Genomic DNA, 17860 nt, shown 5'->3' on the forward strand with positions numbered 1-17860 from the left:
CGTGATTGAATAGCCACTGAAGCTTGATTGAAGTTATATTATTTGTGTTCACCTACCAGTATCAAGTCTAGCTGTTCTGAAATCTTACATTTGGCCTACTTTGTCACTGTTGCGAGAAGCTGTACTAATCTAATTTATATTTTATATTTAACCTGTTATGGCTAGGGGGCAGTATTTCCACGGCTGGATAAAAAACGTACCCGATTTAATCTGGTTACTACTCCTGCCCAGTAACTAGAATATGCATATAATTATTGGCTTTGGATAGAAAACACTCCAAAGTTTCCAAAACTGTTTGAATGGTGTCTGTGAGTATAACAGAACTCAAATGGCAGGTCAAAACCTGAGAGATTCCTTTACAGGAAGTGGCCTGTCTGACCATTTCTTGAACTTCTTTGCCATCTCTATCTTTTACAAAGGATCTCTGCTCTAACGTGACACTTCCTACGTCTTCCATGGGCGCTCAGAGCCCGGGAAAAACCTGAATGTCGTCATCCCAGCCCCAGGCTGAAACACATTATCGCCTTTCTCAAGTGGCCGATCAAGGGACTGTGGGCTTAGGCGCGTGCCCTGGCCGCCCCCGTCTTTGTGATTTTTCCTCTGTTTGCCGAAAAGGAGATTCCCGGTCGGAATATTATCGCTTTTTTACGAGATAAATTGCATAAAAATTGATTTTAAACAGCGGTTGACATGCTTCGAAGTACGGTAATGGAATATTTAGAAATCTTTTGTCACGAATTGCGCCATGCGCACGACACTGATTTACCATTTCGGATAGTTTCTGGAACGCACGAACAACACGCCGCTATTCGGATATAACGATGGATTATTTGGGACCAAACCAACATTTGTTATTGAAGTAGCAGTCCTGGGAGTGCATTCTGACGAAGACAACAAAGGTAATAACATTTTTGTTATAGTAAATCTGATTTTGGTGAAGGCTAAACTTGCCGGGTGTCTAAATAGCTAGCCCGTGATGGCTGGGCTATGTACTTAGAATATTGCAAAATGTGCTTTCACCAAAAAGCTATTATAAAATCGGACATATCGAGTGCATAGAGGAGTTCTGTATCTATAATTCTTATAATAATTGTTATGCTTTTTGTGAACGTTTATCGTGAGTAATTTAGTAAATTGTTAGTAAATTCCCCGGAAGTTTGTGGGGGGTATGCTAGTTCTGAACGTCACATGCTAATGTAAAAAGCTGTTTTTTGATATAAATATGAACTTGATTGAACAAAACATGCATGTATTGTATAACATAATGTCCTAGGTGTGTCATCTGATGAAGATCATCAAAGGTTAGTGCTGCATTTAGCTGTCTTCTGGGTTTTTGTGACATTATATGCTAGCTTGAAAAATGGGTGTCTGATTATTTCTGGCTGGGTACTCTGCTGACATAATCTAATGTTTTGCTTTCGCTGTAAAGCCTTTTTGAAATCGGACAGTGTGGTTAGATAAAGGAGAGTCTTGTCTTTAAAATGCTGTGAAATAGTCATATGTTTGAAAAATTGAAGTTTTTGTATTTTTGAGGAATTTGTAATTCGCGCCACGCCTATCATTGAATATTGGAGCAGGTGTTCCGCTAGCGGAACGTCTAGATGTAAGAGGTTATTAAGGAGCATCTTTCCTTATACGAGGCTAGTACTGAGCCGCAAATAACACCTCACGGCACAAGGCCTCTCGCCCACGTGACCTACTTGTTGTGTGTGTATGTACTGATAAGTATGTGTAACTGATAGATGCACACACACACACAGACACACACACTACATGTTGATGTATTTCAATTTTGTCTGTAATGTCTTTTTCGTTATGTCGGACCCCCAGTAAGATAAGCTGTCGCGATTGACGTCGGCTAATGGGGATCCTAATGAATCAAATCAAATCAAACGTCTGAGCCACGTCTGTTCAACATACTGTCCTGTAGAGCACCGTATCCACTCTCCCAATCTGAGTGTGATAATTACTGTCTGCGTGTCATCTCTAGCTCGGCGCTCACACAGACACACTCCAACTCCATCTGAAGGTGTGTCTGCATGTAGGAGGTGACTGTGAATAAAGAAATCCAACGAAGGACTTCTGGGAAGAACTCTATTCTCCTGCTTAGCCAATTGGAGAGGTGGAGGTGAGTCGGACCGGCAACAATTTTCACAGGAAATGATGGCCTGCATATGGTGAACGCATAACAAAAAACATGGACAGAAAACATTCTGTGCCACTTACGGATTAATACATTTTCGGGCTCGAGAGAATGGCATGTTATCTCTCTTTGTGGTAAAAGTTTGATGGTGAAGGACAGATTGGAGGGGAGGGGGGGGGGGGGGTAGAAGGGAGAGAGAAAGACGGATAATAAAAGGGATCCATTGAAAGTCGGAGAACTCAAGTTTCTCCCTTTCCTCTTGAAGCACTGTCTTCGGGGATACGCCTACAGCCCGCCGACACCTCGGCCGTCGTCTCAGAGACAGCTGTTTATGCAAATCTCCTCTCAGAAGCTGCCGGCCATGTTTAAAACATGATGAGTCGTTCAAACACTCCTTTCAGGGCCAATGACATCACTAGAGCTTCAGCTGCAGGGCTGCTATTATTATCCCGATAATAATAACGCAGCAACAGAGACGGGGCTCTTTCTCACACTTTACACTCTTACCTAGAAATTACAGCTCAATTCACAGCACTCGGCAGATGTTTGGTAGTGAGCACTGAGACAACTAACACAATGTGAGACCCAGCTCCACTCTTCCCTAGGCTTACAGTGATTATCCCTGAAGTTACTGTACACATTTAGAGACTTGGTCCTCACGCTCTCACATCAGTCTCAGCACTTCCTAAGTATTGGCAAACCTGGCCTGTCACAACGCTATACCTCTGACCACATTAGAACAAGCCAAAACAGAGTGACAGTTTTCCACTTTCTATCGAGAATCCATCAGTGTCACTCAAACGACAGGCTGGCGAGGACGGGGAATGGGAACTGATTAGCCAATGAAATTGAAACCAGCATTAAGGTAGGTCCATCCGGACGCATCCCCCACCGTCCTCTCCGGTTTTGTGAGCCGGTCTATTTTCCGAGTTTTCGCAAACCCGAAACGGACCCGGCGGATCGATAGGCAGCCTTGGACCTGACCTTTGTGGCCAAGTGCATTTTTTTCCATCTTCCTGCTTCATCTCAGCTTGGGTTGGGCCGCTTCTGAAAAACACGCAGCTCAAATTCATTGGCTATCAAAACCGACCACCATCCAATTTAATGCAACTTCCAGATCAGAAATATACCTTAGGGGGATCGCATTACAACTATTGCCTGCTCGCTCTGAGACACAAAGAAGCCTGAAGGGGCTACAGCTAAGCCTGCCTTTCTCCAAGGAGGGAACATATAATTATGACTTCCATCCTAAACTGATTCCATTACTCATGCTGATAAGAAGGGCCAGGGGTTTCGAGAGGGGGAGCATTACACCCCCGTCTAGGCTAACGTCCTAACCTCCTGCCAAATGTATGACCATATTAGAGACACATATTTCCTTCAGATTACACAGACCCACAAAGAATTCAAATACAATTCAATTTTGATAAACTCCCATATCTATTGGGTGAACTACCACAGTGTGCCATCACAGCAGCAAGATTTGTGACCTTTTGCCAGTGAACAAACACCATGGTAAATACAACCCATATTTATGTTTATTTATTTGCACATCGTTACAACACTGTATAAAGCCATAATATGACATTTGAAATGTCTCTATTCCTTTTGAACTTGTGTGAGTGTAATGCTTACTGTTCATTTATATTGTTTATTTCACTTTTGTTTGTTATCTATTTCACTTGCTTTGGCAATGTAAACATATGTTTCCCATGCCAATAAAGCACTTTGAATTGAATTGAGAGAGAGAGAGCGACAGACACAGTGTTTGTATGTGTGAGTATGTGTCGGTGTGTGTGTGTTAGATTTTCAAACAGCATTAGAGGTCATATTAAACCCTGAAGTATTGATTCATAAAGCCAAGATAATAGAGATTAAAGTTAGGTCTTTCTGAGGAGGGAGGGACACATGAAAGGAAAACCCTCAGAAAGCGTCTGCCCTGATCCTCACAGACTTCAAGAGCATTTAACCTGCCTCGCTGTGACAAGACTATGAAAGTTTGATATCCTCAGTCAGAGTCTAATGAGGCTTCTCTGGTATCTCGGGGTGCCTTGCCATGCTCCCCATAAAAAAACAATGGGCTTGGTAGCAATAACTGCAAAGACTTCTGTCTTCATAACATGTTGAATTGGAAATGCCTATGTGTCAAACCAACATAATTTATGCCCAACCAAATTTTATACACAAATATTGTTTATTTTTTTTAAATAGGAACAAGATGCGATGGGATGTAATCTCGCCCCTCTCCCTTTCTCTTTAGATTCTAGGTAAATCAAACCAATCATTTGAAATAAAAACTGTTAGAACTCCTTTCCCGCCTGTCTCCAGTAGGTCTTGTTGCTATTTAGATGGCTAGATAACGACTCTCTTTCACAGTGTACTATATCCTGCTATGGTCCTCATTAGTACGTCTTACATCTGCCCGCTTTATTCATTCAAATAAATGGCAATGTGATGTCTTGTTGTCCTGCTTGGTTGATGTACCTTTGATTACTTCCATCAGGGGAGGGAATCAGCTCAGTAAAAACAACACAATAAGTGGGTTTACTCATTAAAACGTCTTTCTATCAATAAATACCTTTGAAGGGAAAATGACATATTTGACATTCAAATGTTAGTTATTTAGGAGACACTCCTATCCAGAGCAATTTACAGTAGTGAGTGCATACATTTCCATATGGTCCCTTGTGGGAATCAAACCCACAACCCTGGCATTGCAAGCACCACCAACTGAGCGAACCGGGACCCACATACATCAGCAAATATCTGCATACCTTTAAATCTGCACTACCTAAGGATCTAGCTGTTTTACAAGACAGTTTGGCAAGTGTCTCACTTGTAGCTAATCTGTTTCTGAAGGATCACACAAAATGATCACATTAAGTTCTTAAATTCTCCTATCACCACCAGTTCGATGAAAACAACAGTCAATGTCAGCCAGGTGGTTTAAAAATGAAGTCCGATTTTTCCTTTGGAGTGTGTGCCGTCTAGCGTTCACAATCCCAACACAGAGGGAAACGAACAGTTCTATTACACCTATAATGGCAGCTCTCGTCCCCAGTCGAAACAGCCGTAAAACGGAACAAGCACAGGTAATATGCTACCTCTCTCCCCTAATGCTACTGCCAGCTGATAGCAGTGGGAGAGTGGGAGAGGGCCCGTGGCATATTGATGCGTCTGCAGAGGAGGTTTTCTCCTGATTGAAAATCAACGGGCGAAGTGTAGTTATGCTCCCTGCTGATTAGAACCTATCAACACTATAGATTTCCTGTACACTCTGATCTCTCTGCCTTATAGGATTTTATTGGAACACGTGGGGCGGCGACAGATGTTAGTGTCTGGGCTATTTATCCTTTTTTTCTTGTGTGCGTCTGCTGTCGATACGTGGAGAATGACCAGGTAATGATTCTCAATTCACAGAGATTGGACTCCCTTTACTTGGATGGCTATAACTATTTAAAAATCTAGCCTAACCTAATTTAACCACAGTTAACTAAAGTAAGTATAGTCCATTTGAGGTTCGCTATACAATAGAAACGATGCCATAAACTAAGGCCATGCATTTGGCTTTTTCAAACACAAAATAAGAAGGATACAGACTACATAAATGCAGCACGAAAAATGCTGTAAATAATTGTTGTTAAGAGCTCCACTTAAAGCCAGATTGGATATTTTGCCCGACCACCCATGTAAAAAAAAAAACTCTCTGTGCAAGTAGCAATTTGTAGATACATTTAGTTTGGCTCTAATTATACGCTACCCGGCATGCTGTGCAGCGGTATGGAGGAAGTGAAGACTTTTGCCGTTAATGACTAGAGAGCGTTTCCCCACCAACAAATATGCATCTCGGTACAGGGAGCTCCTCTGTTAGCAGATTACAGAATAGAGGGGAGAGGAAGAAAGTGAATAAAAAATTCCTTTACAAATAACTTTTTTCATCATCAAACTTTCTCCAATTAGTTTTGGAGTTTAGAAGAACGAAAGGGAAAAAGAGGTAAAGAACAGGAAGAGATTAATTGCTGAACTGGTGAAATAAAAATATATCAAGAAGGGAGATAGCCCAAGTGAGATAGGTTGACAGCAAGAGAGAGAAAAAGAAAGAGAGCGAGAGAGCAGGAGAGAGAGAGAGAGAGAGAGAGAGAGAGAGAGAGAGAGAGAGAGAGAGAGAGAGAGAGAGAGAGAGAGAAGAGAGTGAAAGAGAGAGAGAGAGAGAGAGAGAGTGAAAGAGAGAGAGAGAGAGAGAGAGAGAGAGAGAGAGAGAGAGAGAGAGAGAGAGAGTGAAAGAGAGAGAGAGAGAGAGAGAGAGAGAGAGAGAGAGAGAGAGAGAGAGAGAGAGAGAGAGAGAGAGAGAGAGAGAGAGAGAGAGAAAGAGAGAGAGAGAGAGAGAGAGAGAGTGAAAGAGAGAGAGAGAGAAAGAGAGAGAGAGAGAGAGAGAGAGAGAGAGAGAGAGAGAGAGAGAGAGAGAGAGAGAGAGAGAGAGAGAGAGAGAGAGAGAGAGAGAGAGAGAGGAAAGACTCCTTGGCACTGGTTTGTCTAGGCAGATGGCCCATTTGGCTAGAGGAGCAGTCTGGTGACGCCTAATCCTCAGATCGATGAAGACTTTAATCTACAGAGAGAGTTTTCATTCTGCCGGAAGAAATATGGCACCACATTACACAGCATTCCTTTGACCTAAGCACATGGGTTCCCCTTGGCTTTGGCCTGCTAAGTTTAGGAAGCACCAGCCTGCTACCGTAATGAGCTGTGACTCCCAGATGATAAACTGTCATTGGATGAATCAATTCAAGCCGCAAATTTTACTTGTTCAACCAAATTACACATCTGGATTTTGATCAAACAGGTTCTCTGACCATATGCATGTTGTTGTAACTTAAATGGAGGAATTCTCTACTGAGTCATATTCTGTTGCTTTAGGACTCAAAAGCCAAAACGTTCTATGCCTGGCAACTTTCCCCAGATTGAGAGCAGTCCGTTCATCTTACTGTTGACACAACAGCACGAAAAGAAGACGATCAAAGACAGCCAGAGGTGGAGCACTTTTGGAGATATACAGTATTGTTGCCCTATGAGCCAGCCAGCACAATGAAGATTAACGAGTGCAGTGAGTAAACACTCTTTGTCTCTTGTTTCAGTCTGAATCCTCTAATTCCTCTATCCAGGTTGCCATTTGGGCAGCCGACATCTGCAACAGTGGATGTGACATGTTTGAAGTACAGTGGATGTGACATTTGCCGAGCCTCAGGGGCCCGCGTGTCCACAACGAGGTGGACCTCCGTCCCTGCTCTCCACAAAGGTCAGAGGATGGACGTTTATCGGGTGAAAATGCCACGTCTTGAGTCAGCCCAAGAGGAACCGACGGCGGTGAACCTGCTAACGCTCCAAAACCCTGGGGGACAACAGGGACAATCTGTTGTTTTACCTCACCAGCACTCTCTCTCGCTCTCCTCCTCTCTCTCTCCACCTCACTCTCCGGTCTTTTCTAGCCAAAGTCAGCATGTCAGGGCTGTGTAGAGGACGAGACCCCAGTCTGTTGCACATGTCCCAGAATAAAACACATGACCAATATCATGGTGTGGAATCATTTCACTTTGTTTACAGGCCAAAACCATGACACTTAGGCCTATCATTGCTTTGATCTGGAACTGCAGGGGGGAAATGGGGAGCGATTAGAAAATAAAGCTTTTTTTTGTTCAGAGTTCATATACTGTAGATTGAACAACTCATGACTAACTGTCTGAACAAACTGTTTTATAGGTCTTTGTTACTTTATTCATATGTTGTTAATAAGATATTATACTTTTGTTTAATGTAGTTTTCAACATGTAAAACAAAGCCAAGTTTGAATCAACCTCTATAATGACACACAAGTGTCTCAATTCCCTTAACTGCAGGTTTGTGCTCCAGATTTGAGCCGATTTGGCAGGGCCAGTGTTTGTCTGCCCTTCCCCAGGAAAGAGGTCCCAATTTGGGGTGAGGTGGAGCGGAGAGGGAGGGCATGTATGGAGATCTGGTGTGGTGCCATTGCTTTGACCGCCCGTTAAGGCCGGAGGAGTCCCAACAGACCGGACTCAAGAGCCACAATAAAACAGTGGACAGATGGAGAGGGTGAGAGAAAGAAAGAGAGAACGATAGAGAAATGTGTGTGTGGGTACATGTGTTTTTGTGAGTGAGAAAGACAAATTATAGAGGATTTTTCTACCCCATTCATCCCCTTACAGAGAGTGGAGGCATTGAGGCAGACAGCCGTACAGGACAAGGTCAATAATTTATGAACAAATCCAATTAGTTGGAATATACGCTACATGACCAAAAGTATGTGGACACCTGCTCGTGGAACATCTCATTCCAAAATCCTGGGCATTAATATGAAGTTGGTCCCCCTTTGCTGCTATAACAGCCTCTACTCTTCTGAGAAGGCTTTCCACTAGATGTTGGAACATTGCTGCGGGGACTTTCTTCCATTCAGCCACAAGAGCATTGGTGAGGTCGGGCTTGCAGTCGGTGTTCCAATTCATCCCAAAAGTGTTTGATGGAGTTGAGGTCAGGGCTCTGTGCAGGCCAGTCAAGTTCTTCCAAACCGATCTCGACAAACCAGTTCTGTATGGACCTCGCTTTGTGCACAGGGGCATTGTCATGCTGAAAGGAAAGGGCTTTCCCCAACTTCGTCTTGAATCGTCTTGAACGTCATTGTGTGCTGTAGCGTTGTATGCTGTACCCTTCACTGGAACTAAGGGGCCTAGCCCGAACCATGAAAAACAGCCCCAGACCATTATTCCTCCTCCACCAAACTTTATAGTTGGCACAATGCATTCGGGCAGGTAGCGTTCTCCTGGCATCCGCCAAACCCAGATTTGTCCATTGGACTGCCAGATGGTGAAAGGTGATTCATCACTCCAGAGAACGTGTTTCCACTGCTCCAGAGTCCAATGGCGTCAGGCTTTAGACCACTCCAGCAGACACTCGGCATTGCGCATGGTGATCGTAGGCTTGTGTGCGGCTGCTCGGCCATGGAAACCCATTTCATGAAGCTCCTGACCAACAGTTGTTGTGCTGACGTTGCTTCCTGAGACAGTTTGGAACTCAATAGTGAGTGTTGCAACCAAGGACAGACGATTTTTAAGGGCTTCGGCACTCGGTGGTCCTGTTCTGTGAGCTTGTGTGGCCTACCACTTCACGGCTGAGCTGTTGTTGCTCCTAGACATTTCCACTTCACATTAACAGCGCTTACAGTTGAACGGGACAGCTCTAGCAGGGCAGAAATATGACAAACTGACTTGTTGGAAAGGTGGCATCCTATGACGGTGCTGCGTTGAAAGTTACTGAGCTCTTCAGTAAGGCCATTCTACTGTCAATGTTTGCCTATAGGGATTGCATGGCTGTGTGCACGATTTTATGCACCTGTCAGTAACGGGTGTGGCTGAAATAGCCTAATCCACTTATTTTAAGGGGTGTCCACATACTTTTGTATATATAGTGTATTAATTCACGAGTGATGATAACCCAACTATACATTGCAGACCAGCACTCCACAGAAAGGGAGAAAGGCAGTGCTCAGTGGTGTAAAGTACTTAAGTAAAAATGCTTTAAAGTAGAACTTAAGTCGTTTTTTTTGGGGGGGGGGGGTATCTGTACTTCACTATTTATATTTTTGCCAACGTTTACTTTTACTTCACTACATTCCTAAAGAAAATAATGTACTTTTTACTCCATACATTTAGCCTGACACCCATATTACTCGTTACATTTCGACAGGAAAATGGTCCAGTTCACACACTTGTCAAGAGAACATCCCTGGCCATCCCTATTGTCTCTGATCTGGTGGACTCACTAAACATCAAATGCTTCACTTGTAAATTATGTCTGAGTGTTGGAGTGTGCCCCTGGCTATCCGTCAATAAAAACATTTTAAAAATGGTGCCGTCTGGTTTGCTTAATATAAAGAATTTGTATTGGTTTATACTTTTACTTTTGATACTTAAGTACATTTTTGCAACTACATTTACTTTTGATACTTAAGTATACTTAAAACCAAATACTTTTAGACTTACTCAAGTACTATTTTACTGGGTGACTTTCACTTTTACTTGAGTCCTTTTCTATTAAGGTATCTTTACTTTTACTCAAGTATGATAATTGAGTACTTTTTCCACCACTGGCAGCGCTATAGACTCTGATACTTGATGAGTATATCTAAGAGCCAAATCTATAAAGAATAACACAATAAAATCTCTCAGTGATCCTACTGACGACCCTATCGAAATTCACAGTTGAATTATTTAAAGGGCAAGACATAATACAAAGACTGTGTGAGTATAAGTGTGTGTGTGCGTGTGTGTAGATGTTCAATTAGGTATGCGTGTGTGGTGGTGTGTAGCGCGCGCATCTGTGTGTGTAGATGTGTAACTTGGTATGCATGTGTGTGGGTGTGCAGCATATGTGTGTCTGAGTGTGTACGTGAATCTAGCATAATTACACAGTGGGTTCCAAAATTATTGACAACCTTGATAAAGAATAGCAATAATGACTGTATAGAATAAATAATTCAAATATTCAAATAGCTATATTGTAAGCAAAAAAAGAATGGGGATTTTGTTTAAAGCTACAATATGTAACTTGTTGTGCGACCCAACCAAATTCGCAGAAAAATGTGAGTTATAGACCTGTCATTCTCATTTAAGGCAAATCTACGAAGTGATAGATCTGTTATTTTTCTATCTGTGCTATTTCTATGCTTCCCATTCTTACGTTTCATTTTTGCTTCTTTTACTTTCGGTTTTGTACACCAGCTTTAAACAGCTGAAAATACAATATTTTTGGTTATGGAAAATATATTTCACAGCGGTTTGGATGGTACAATGATTCCCTACACAATGACTGCAAAATTATTGACACTCCTTAAGAGTCTATTTTGTAGTTTTTTTATTTAAACTTTATTTAACTAGTTTATAAATAAAGTAGTCAATAGTTCCTAGTACGCAATGACTACATCAACCTTGTGACTCTACAAACTTGTTGAATGCATTTGTAGTTTGTTTTGGTTGTGTTTCAGATTATTTTGTGTCCAATAGAAATAAATGGTAAACAATGTATTGTGTCATTTTGGAGCAATTGTTATTAGAAATTAGAATATAATATGTTTCTACCATGATTACAGATAATCCTGAATGAATTGTAAATAATAATGAGTGAGAAAGTTACAGAGGGTCAAATATCTTACCCCCAGATACGCTAACCTCTCACCATTATCAATAAGAGGGGAGGTTAGCATGTCTTGGGGGTATGACCTTTGACCCTCTAACTTTCGCACTCATCATTATTCACAATTCAATCAGGATTATCTGTAATCATGGTAGAATCTACATTCATGTAGAAGTGATAAGAAACATATTCTATTCTTATGTACAATAAAACTCCAAAATGACAAAATACATTATTACCATTAATTTCTATTGGGCACAAAATAATCTGAAACTCAACCAAAACAAACTGCAAAGTTTCTAGAGTCACAAGCTTGATGCAGTTATTGCATTCTAGGAATATGTGACCAAATACTAAACTTTGGACTACTTTATTTACAAGAATTTTTAGGGGTGTCAATCATTTTAACCGCTACCTTCATGAAAAAAATATATTGTTCTTGTTAAACAAAATCTATTTCTCTAAGCAATTGTATTAATATAAAAGAAAAAAAATGTAGTTAACAATTTAGCTGAGTACTTGAATTATGTATGCGTGTGTGCAAACTGTGTGTGTGTGTGTGTGTGTGTGTGTGTGTGTGTGTGTGTGTGTGTGTGTAAAGTCACTTCCAAGACTAGAAGATCCTTCTGGGGAGAATGAAGGAAATCTAGCACGATGAGATGAGATCAGCACTAACAGGAGGACAGCCACCGGCGTGCAGACCACTCGCCACACACACACACACTCCCACACCTGACGTCACTCTGTGTTACTCATATAACAACATCAAAACACAATAATCTAGAACAGAAAACCACAAAATCATCCACATCATGTGATTCATCTCCTAACTACTGTCCTTTTAACACGTCAGCTCCTCATCGGATATAACCCAATGCAACTCGTATACAGTGGTAGGGATACAGGGTGAGATGAAGACAGAGAAAGAGAGAGAGAAAACGAAGCAGGAGAGAGACAGAGAAAAAGAGAGAGAGAACGAGTGAAAGAACAACAGAGAAATGGACATAGAAATAAAAGATACAGAGCAAGAGAATAGTGTAACTTACGATGTGGAGCATGAGATAATCTCCCAGACCCGGAGCACTGTCTATCCGGACCAAGATGCCATCCTTTAGGGAAGTACTGAACCCTATGGTCAGTCTGTCTGTGCGCGTGCTTGGCCTCTCGTTGGCTGGCCAGTTGAACGTAATGAGGCCTCCTCCTTTCCCAAAGATATAAGTCATCCCAGCTGAGGAGAAATAGGAGAGAGAAAGAGAGAGAGAGGCAGAGGATGAACTAAAAGGCTTTGACAAGAGGAATAGTTTTTCAAAGCGAAGTGAGAGTAGGATAATGTGAGCCCATGATCCTACCAAACAATTTTTATTGGAATATGGGGTTGATTATTGGTGTTTGTCCTTTGTCCTTTTTTGTAAAGAAAAGAATTTCACCAAAATGTTTGTTGAAGAGATTTTCTTTGCTAATTTTTTTTATGAATACACAAACCACACACACTCCAGAAATGATGATATCAGTGAGCTGTGATGTGTGATGTACACAGCCAAATTACTACACGGCGAAGCACGGGAGCAAAACACTGTTCATTTTTTATTAACGACAGTAGCCATCGCTCCCCAACCAGCAACCATTTCCCTATCATGACGATAGAGAAAAACTCTGTAACCACTGGCATTCCATTAAAATGTTGGGGTCCAAGTAGGCCAAAGACTTTGAAAACATAAATTTGTTTTGGGTGGGGGGGTGTAAGTTGTCTAGTTCTGCCTCACCTGGTTCCTGAACAAAAGTCTCACGAGAGGTTTCGGAATGACTAATGTTCTCACCTGGGTCAGATAAGTCGTAATTCACCAGCTGATTTTTTTCTATCCCAGACCCCATGGGAAATACTGTGACCTATACAAGTTAAATATAATTCCTTCCAACAGGGATTAGCAATAGAGATTCTGAGGAATGAATTCTCCAGTTCACATGTATTATACATGAAAGAAGAAAGACCCCAGGAGAACGTCTTGAGAGTGGAAATCGAGCAATATTCCAAATGTAATGTGAATTGAGCGAACACAAACACACAGAGATGTACTCTGTTTCTGTAGTTGTAGAGAATTTTAAATCGTTATTGGGGCGAGAGACAGTTCGTAGGCATGACTTTTGTGTGTATGCATGTGTGTGTGCTTGTATGTGAGTATGCGTGGGTGAGCGTATGTGTGTGTGGGCATTCTTGTGTGTGCGTGCGTCTTGTGCATGTTTGATGGCATGCATGTGTGTATTCTAAGGCTATAAGGGCCAGCTGGCTCTACCTCTCCTGTCTCCCTCTCTAGTTGTGTGTCAAGTAGAACAGCTGGCCCTCAGTGGGAGCATGGCCACATCACATAAACATTTACATAGCATTTGCATTTAAGTCCCAGCATTTGCACTTCAGACAGGCCTACTGTAGTGTACAAACTACACAGGGTACATATACTATTTACAAAGTATCAATGCATCAGAACGCAGTAGGCGTTGCAAATATATCACTCATCTCTTCTCACAGTCCATCATAACCAAGAAAGCTCCTACAATACACCGTCGATGGTCTTACTTTATTTCTAATGGTTAAATAAGTAGCACCAGGCATGCCTTTCCATTGGGGAATTTGGTTGCCCTGTGATACTGAATAATATATGCAATCATTACACAATTAATTAATGAAGAACCATTTGGTTTCAGAAGTGCCCTTGCAGCCTTGATCAGGGGTGCTTCAGAGGTTAAGCAATATATACTTTCCAGCTGCAAAAGACAAAAGAGAGACCGTTTGATGGAGGCAAGATGTTGAACTTTGAGACTTTGCAGTGTACATGTCAAAACCACATATCTTCTGTTGATGGCATGGAGCAGTTTGATTAAAAAATGTAGTGGAATTTTGTTTCACCTCAAGCGCAACAATTTTACTCAAAAAGAACTGCAATGCTGCTGGGTTTTCACGCTAAAACAGTTTCCTGTGTGTATCAAGAATGGTCCACCACCGAAGGACATCCAGCTAACTTGACACATCTGTAGGAAGCATTGGCATCACCATTGTACTTTGTAGAGTATCTGCCCCGACGAATTGAGTCTGATCTGAGGGCAAAAGGAGGTGCAACTCAATATAAGGAAGGTGTTTCTTAATGTTTGGTACACTCAGCTTAGTATAAAGCACGGTTTTAATAGAAAGTGGTCAAAGGGAATTACATAATTTTAGATAGATTGGTAGATGGATAGATAAACCAGCATCAGGTGGCAGCGATGGAACTTCATAAACCAGATTCTAAAATAATAAAAAATCTGTGGGCTCCATCCGATTAAGACAACACAGCATGGCCATTTCCCATCCTGCTGCCCAGCAGAAATGCATGATGGGATTGGCCTGAGCCCAGGTCCTGGCGGTGATGGTCTTGCCAGCACTGGGGTGAGACGCTGTGCCAAAGATGATCTATTATATTGACAAGATAGTCGAGTGACCGCTCTAACAATGGAAATACATGTCCTCAATGATTTTAGGCAGGCGAGATCAGGTGGGACCATTCCAGCCAACGAGAATGCAGACACCTGCGTGAACAATAGGCAGAACTGAGTTGTTTTCTCTAAGTTGCCGGAATGCCACACGCATCCACTTATATCTGTATATTTGTAACAGCATAAACATTATGAAACTTCTTTTAGATCAAATAAGCCTCCCGTAATTCGGCACTCTCATATAGACCACCACACAAAAACGGGCTTCTCTCACGAGGACAGATTTTGGGCGGAGTAAATCCTCTCGCTTCCCCTCTTCCTCTCTGGCTGTACCCTATGACTGGCTGCTCCATGGCTGATATACTTATTATCTTGCTCTCATTAAGAGGAAGTCCAGTCACTGTTTCTAGTAAAATATTCTGCATGAAAGATAGCTGAAAAAGAAGAATGGGTATTTACGGTTTTCTACTCGAATGCCATAATAAACTGATGTGTGACGGTACTCTAATAAACTGTCCAAGAATGGGTCGGGAGATCTTCTACTGGAATGATCATTATACAGTATTTCACTGACTGAATGAATAAGGTTCTCAAAACCCTTCATCTTGCTTAGAAAAGAGAGCTAGATAACTCCACTCAGAGTTACGCAAGCGGGGATAAAGTGCATTATCAATAATTGAGCTTAGAGTGACTGTGTGACTCTTGGCGTTCTTATCAGAATCAGAAAGGGGGATTACTTAGGCATCTTAAGATGTGTCATGGCAAGACGTATTTAGAAGATCCACTTCCCGAAGACCAAAAAATATAAGAGGCAACATCATCGTGAGTTAATTTCAAGTTTCAACAAACTTTTTCAATTAGTTTAAACACACTTTTCCCAAATGACAGCAAGTTGTATTAGCATTCAGACACCGACCTAGACACGCAATGACGCAGACGCTTTTAAAACAATTAAAGACCAGAAAAGTGACTTCCTTTGTGCATATTGATGAGCATGATGCATTTTCTTCATAATGCATTCCAGGTATGCACGTAAATTAATAATGTGGCAGAACGTTTTAAAAAAGGGAGAAGATGGCCTGAACCGCTAACAGCTCCACAAAAGAAGTTTTCTTTTCAACGCGAAGACGTGTGCACCTATAACTGAATAATAGGGCTTTAACACTACTAATGGGTTAGTCAGAGAAACCTGACAGGCGATTCAGTGGGGAGACAGCTCTCCGAGAAAAGAGGACTGATGGTTTGGTTTGAATTTCCATAAACTGATGCAAAAGACTGGATAATGGCTTTCTAAGAATTGTTCTAAAAAGAAATGCACCATTTATGGTTTAAATGTAATGTTCTGTCACGATGTGCGCTGAGAGTCGGGAAGCAAGTTCAGAGAGGGCGTGTTTTAATAAATAAACGCAACATCATACAAAAACAAGAAACACTAACAGCACACAGACATGAAACAGAAACAACAACGCCTGGGGAAGGAACCAAAGGGAGTGACATATATGGTGAAGGTAATCAGGGAGGTGATGGAGTCCAGGTGAGTCTGATGACACGCAGGTCCGTGTAACGATGGTGAGCAGCCTGGTGACCTAGAGGCCGGAGAGGGAGCACCCGTGACAGTACCCCTTCCCCGACGACCAAAATGACGATCACGGGGATCAGGAGCGGACCGGTCACCTCTGCTGAGGCGCGGGAAACTTGTCAATCTGGCTGAGACGCAGGAGCATGGCAACCTAGAGCGCCGGAGAGAGAGAGCATACGTGACGGTACCCCCTCCTCGGCGCGTTCGGCTCCAGCCACAGGACGCCAACCAAAGGGACAATCCCAGGGATCAGGAGCGGACCGGTTACCCCTGCTGATGCACGGGAATCTGGCGCCGGCTGGGGCACGGGAACCTGACAGACCGGTTGAGGCAGGGGAGCCTGGCGATTCGGCTGAAGCATGAGAGCCTGACGAGCCAGCGGAGGCAGGGGAGCCTGGCGATCTGTCTGAGGCATGAGAGCCTGTAGCGGTTCCCGGACCCAACGTCATTCCCACTGAAAAAATAAATAAATAAAAACTCCCTTATGCTTCCCTTAGGTGAGGCATTATTCTGTAACGATGTGAGCTGAGAGTCGGGAAGCAAGTTCAGGGAGTGAGTGTTTTAATAAATAAACACAACATCATACAAAACAAGAAACACTAACAGCACACAGACATGAAACAGAAACAATAACGCCTGGGGAAGGAACCAACGGGAGTGACATATATGGTGAAGGTAGTAATCAGGGAGGTGAGTCCAGGTGAGTCTGATGATGCACAGGTGCGCGTAATGATGGTGACAGGTGTGCGCCATAACGAGCAGCCTGGTGACCTAGAGGCCGGAGAGGGAGCACATGTGACATGTTCTGACCCAGAGCAAAAGCTTTACCACCATCAACCCATACTACATTTGATCAAAACCTGCCATTCGATTCCAATAAAACCACCATAGTTTTCTTCTCTGTTGAAGGCCATAGGTGTTAACTTACGTGTCAGCATCGCCTTTATCCAACCCGGAGGGTTGCCAGTTCGAATCCTGGATGCGACTGGAAATATCTTGTGGAAAGTGAGCTGGCAACCAAAGGGTTGCTAATATCAAAGATGCCTAGATACCATTGCCTGTCGTCGTGCCCTTGAGCAAGGAACTTTACCCCCACAACAACAGCTCCCGGGCTCCCATCACTCTCCTTCTTGATCAAATAGCCCTTACACAGCCCGGAGGTGTGTTGGGTCATTGTCCTGTTGAAAAAGAAATTGTAGTCCCACTAAGAGCAAACAAGATGGGATGGCGTCTCACTGGAGAATGCTGTGGTAGCCATGCTGGTTAAGTGTGCCTTGAATTCTAAATAAATCAGACAGTGTCACCAGCAAAGCACCCCCACACCATCACACCTCCTCCTTCATGCTTCATGGTGGGAACCACACATGCGGAGATCATCTGTTCACCTACTCTGTGTCTCAAAGAAACCAAAAATCTCAAATTTGGACTCATCAGAGCAAAGGACAGATTTCCACCGGTCAAATGTCCATTGCTCG

The 17860-nt window shown here is 42.6% G+C and overlaps 1 protein-coding gene across 26 annotated transcripts in view; it reads right to left on the reverse strand.

Annotated features, from left to right (window-relative positions):
* Positions 1-17860, reverse strand: part of nrxn3a (neurexin 3a) — a 433709-nt gene that overhangs the window by 111792 nt on the left and 304057 nt on the right. For all 26 annotated transcript variants that reach the window (XR_006769933.1, XR_006769930.1, XR_006769931.1 and 23 more), the window contains one exon: positions 12388-12569. Coding sequence is in view for 22 of the 26 variants with exons in the window: in XM_045718507.1 (XP_045574463.1) it covers positions 12388-12569 (182 nt within the window). In the remaining 4 variants the exon portion in view is untranslated. The remainder of the gene's footprint in view (positions 1-12387; positions 12570-17860) is intronic.

Source organism: Salmo salar, chromosome ssa01 (genome assembly GCF_905237065.1).
Source record: "Salmo salar chromosome ssa01, Ssal_v3.1, whole genome shotgun sequence".
NCBI classification, from domain to species: domain Eukaryota; kingdom Metazoa; phylum Chordata; class Actinopteri; order Salmoniformes; family Salmonidae; genus Salmo; species Salmo salar.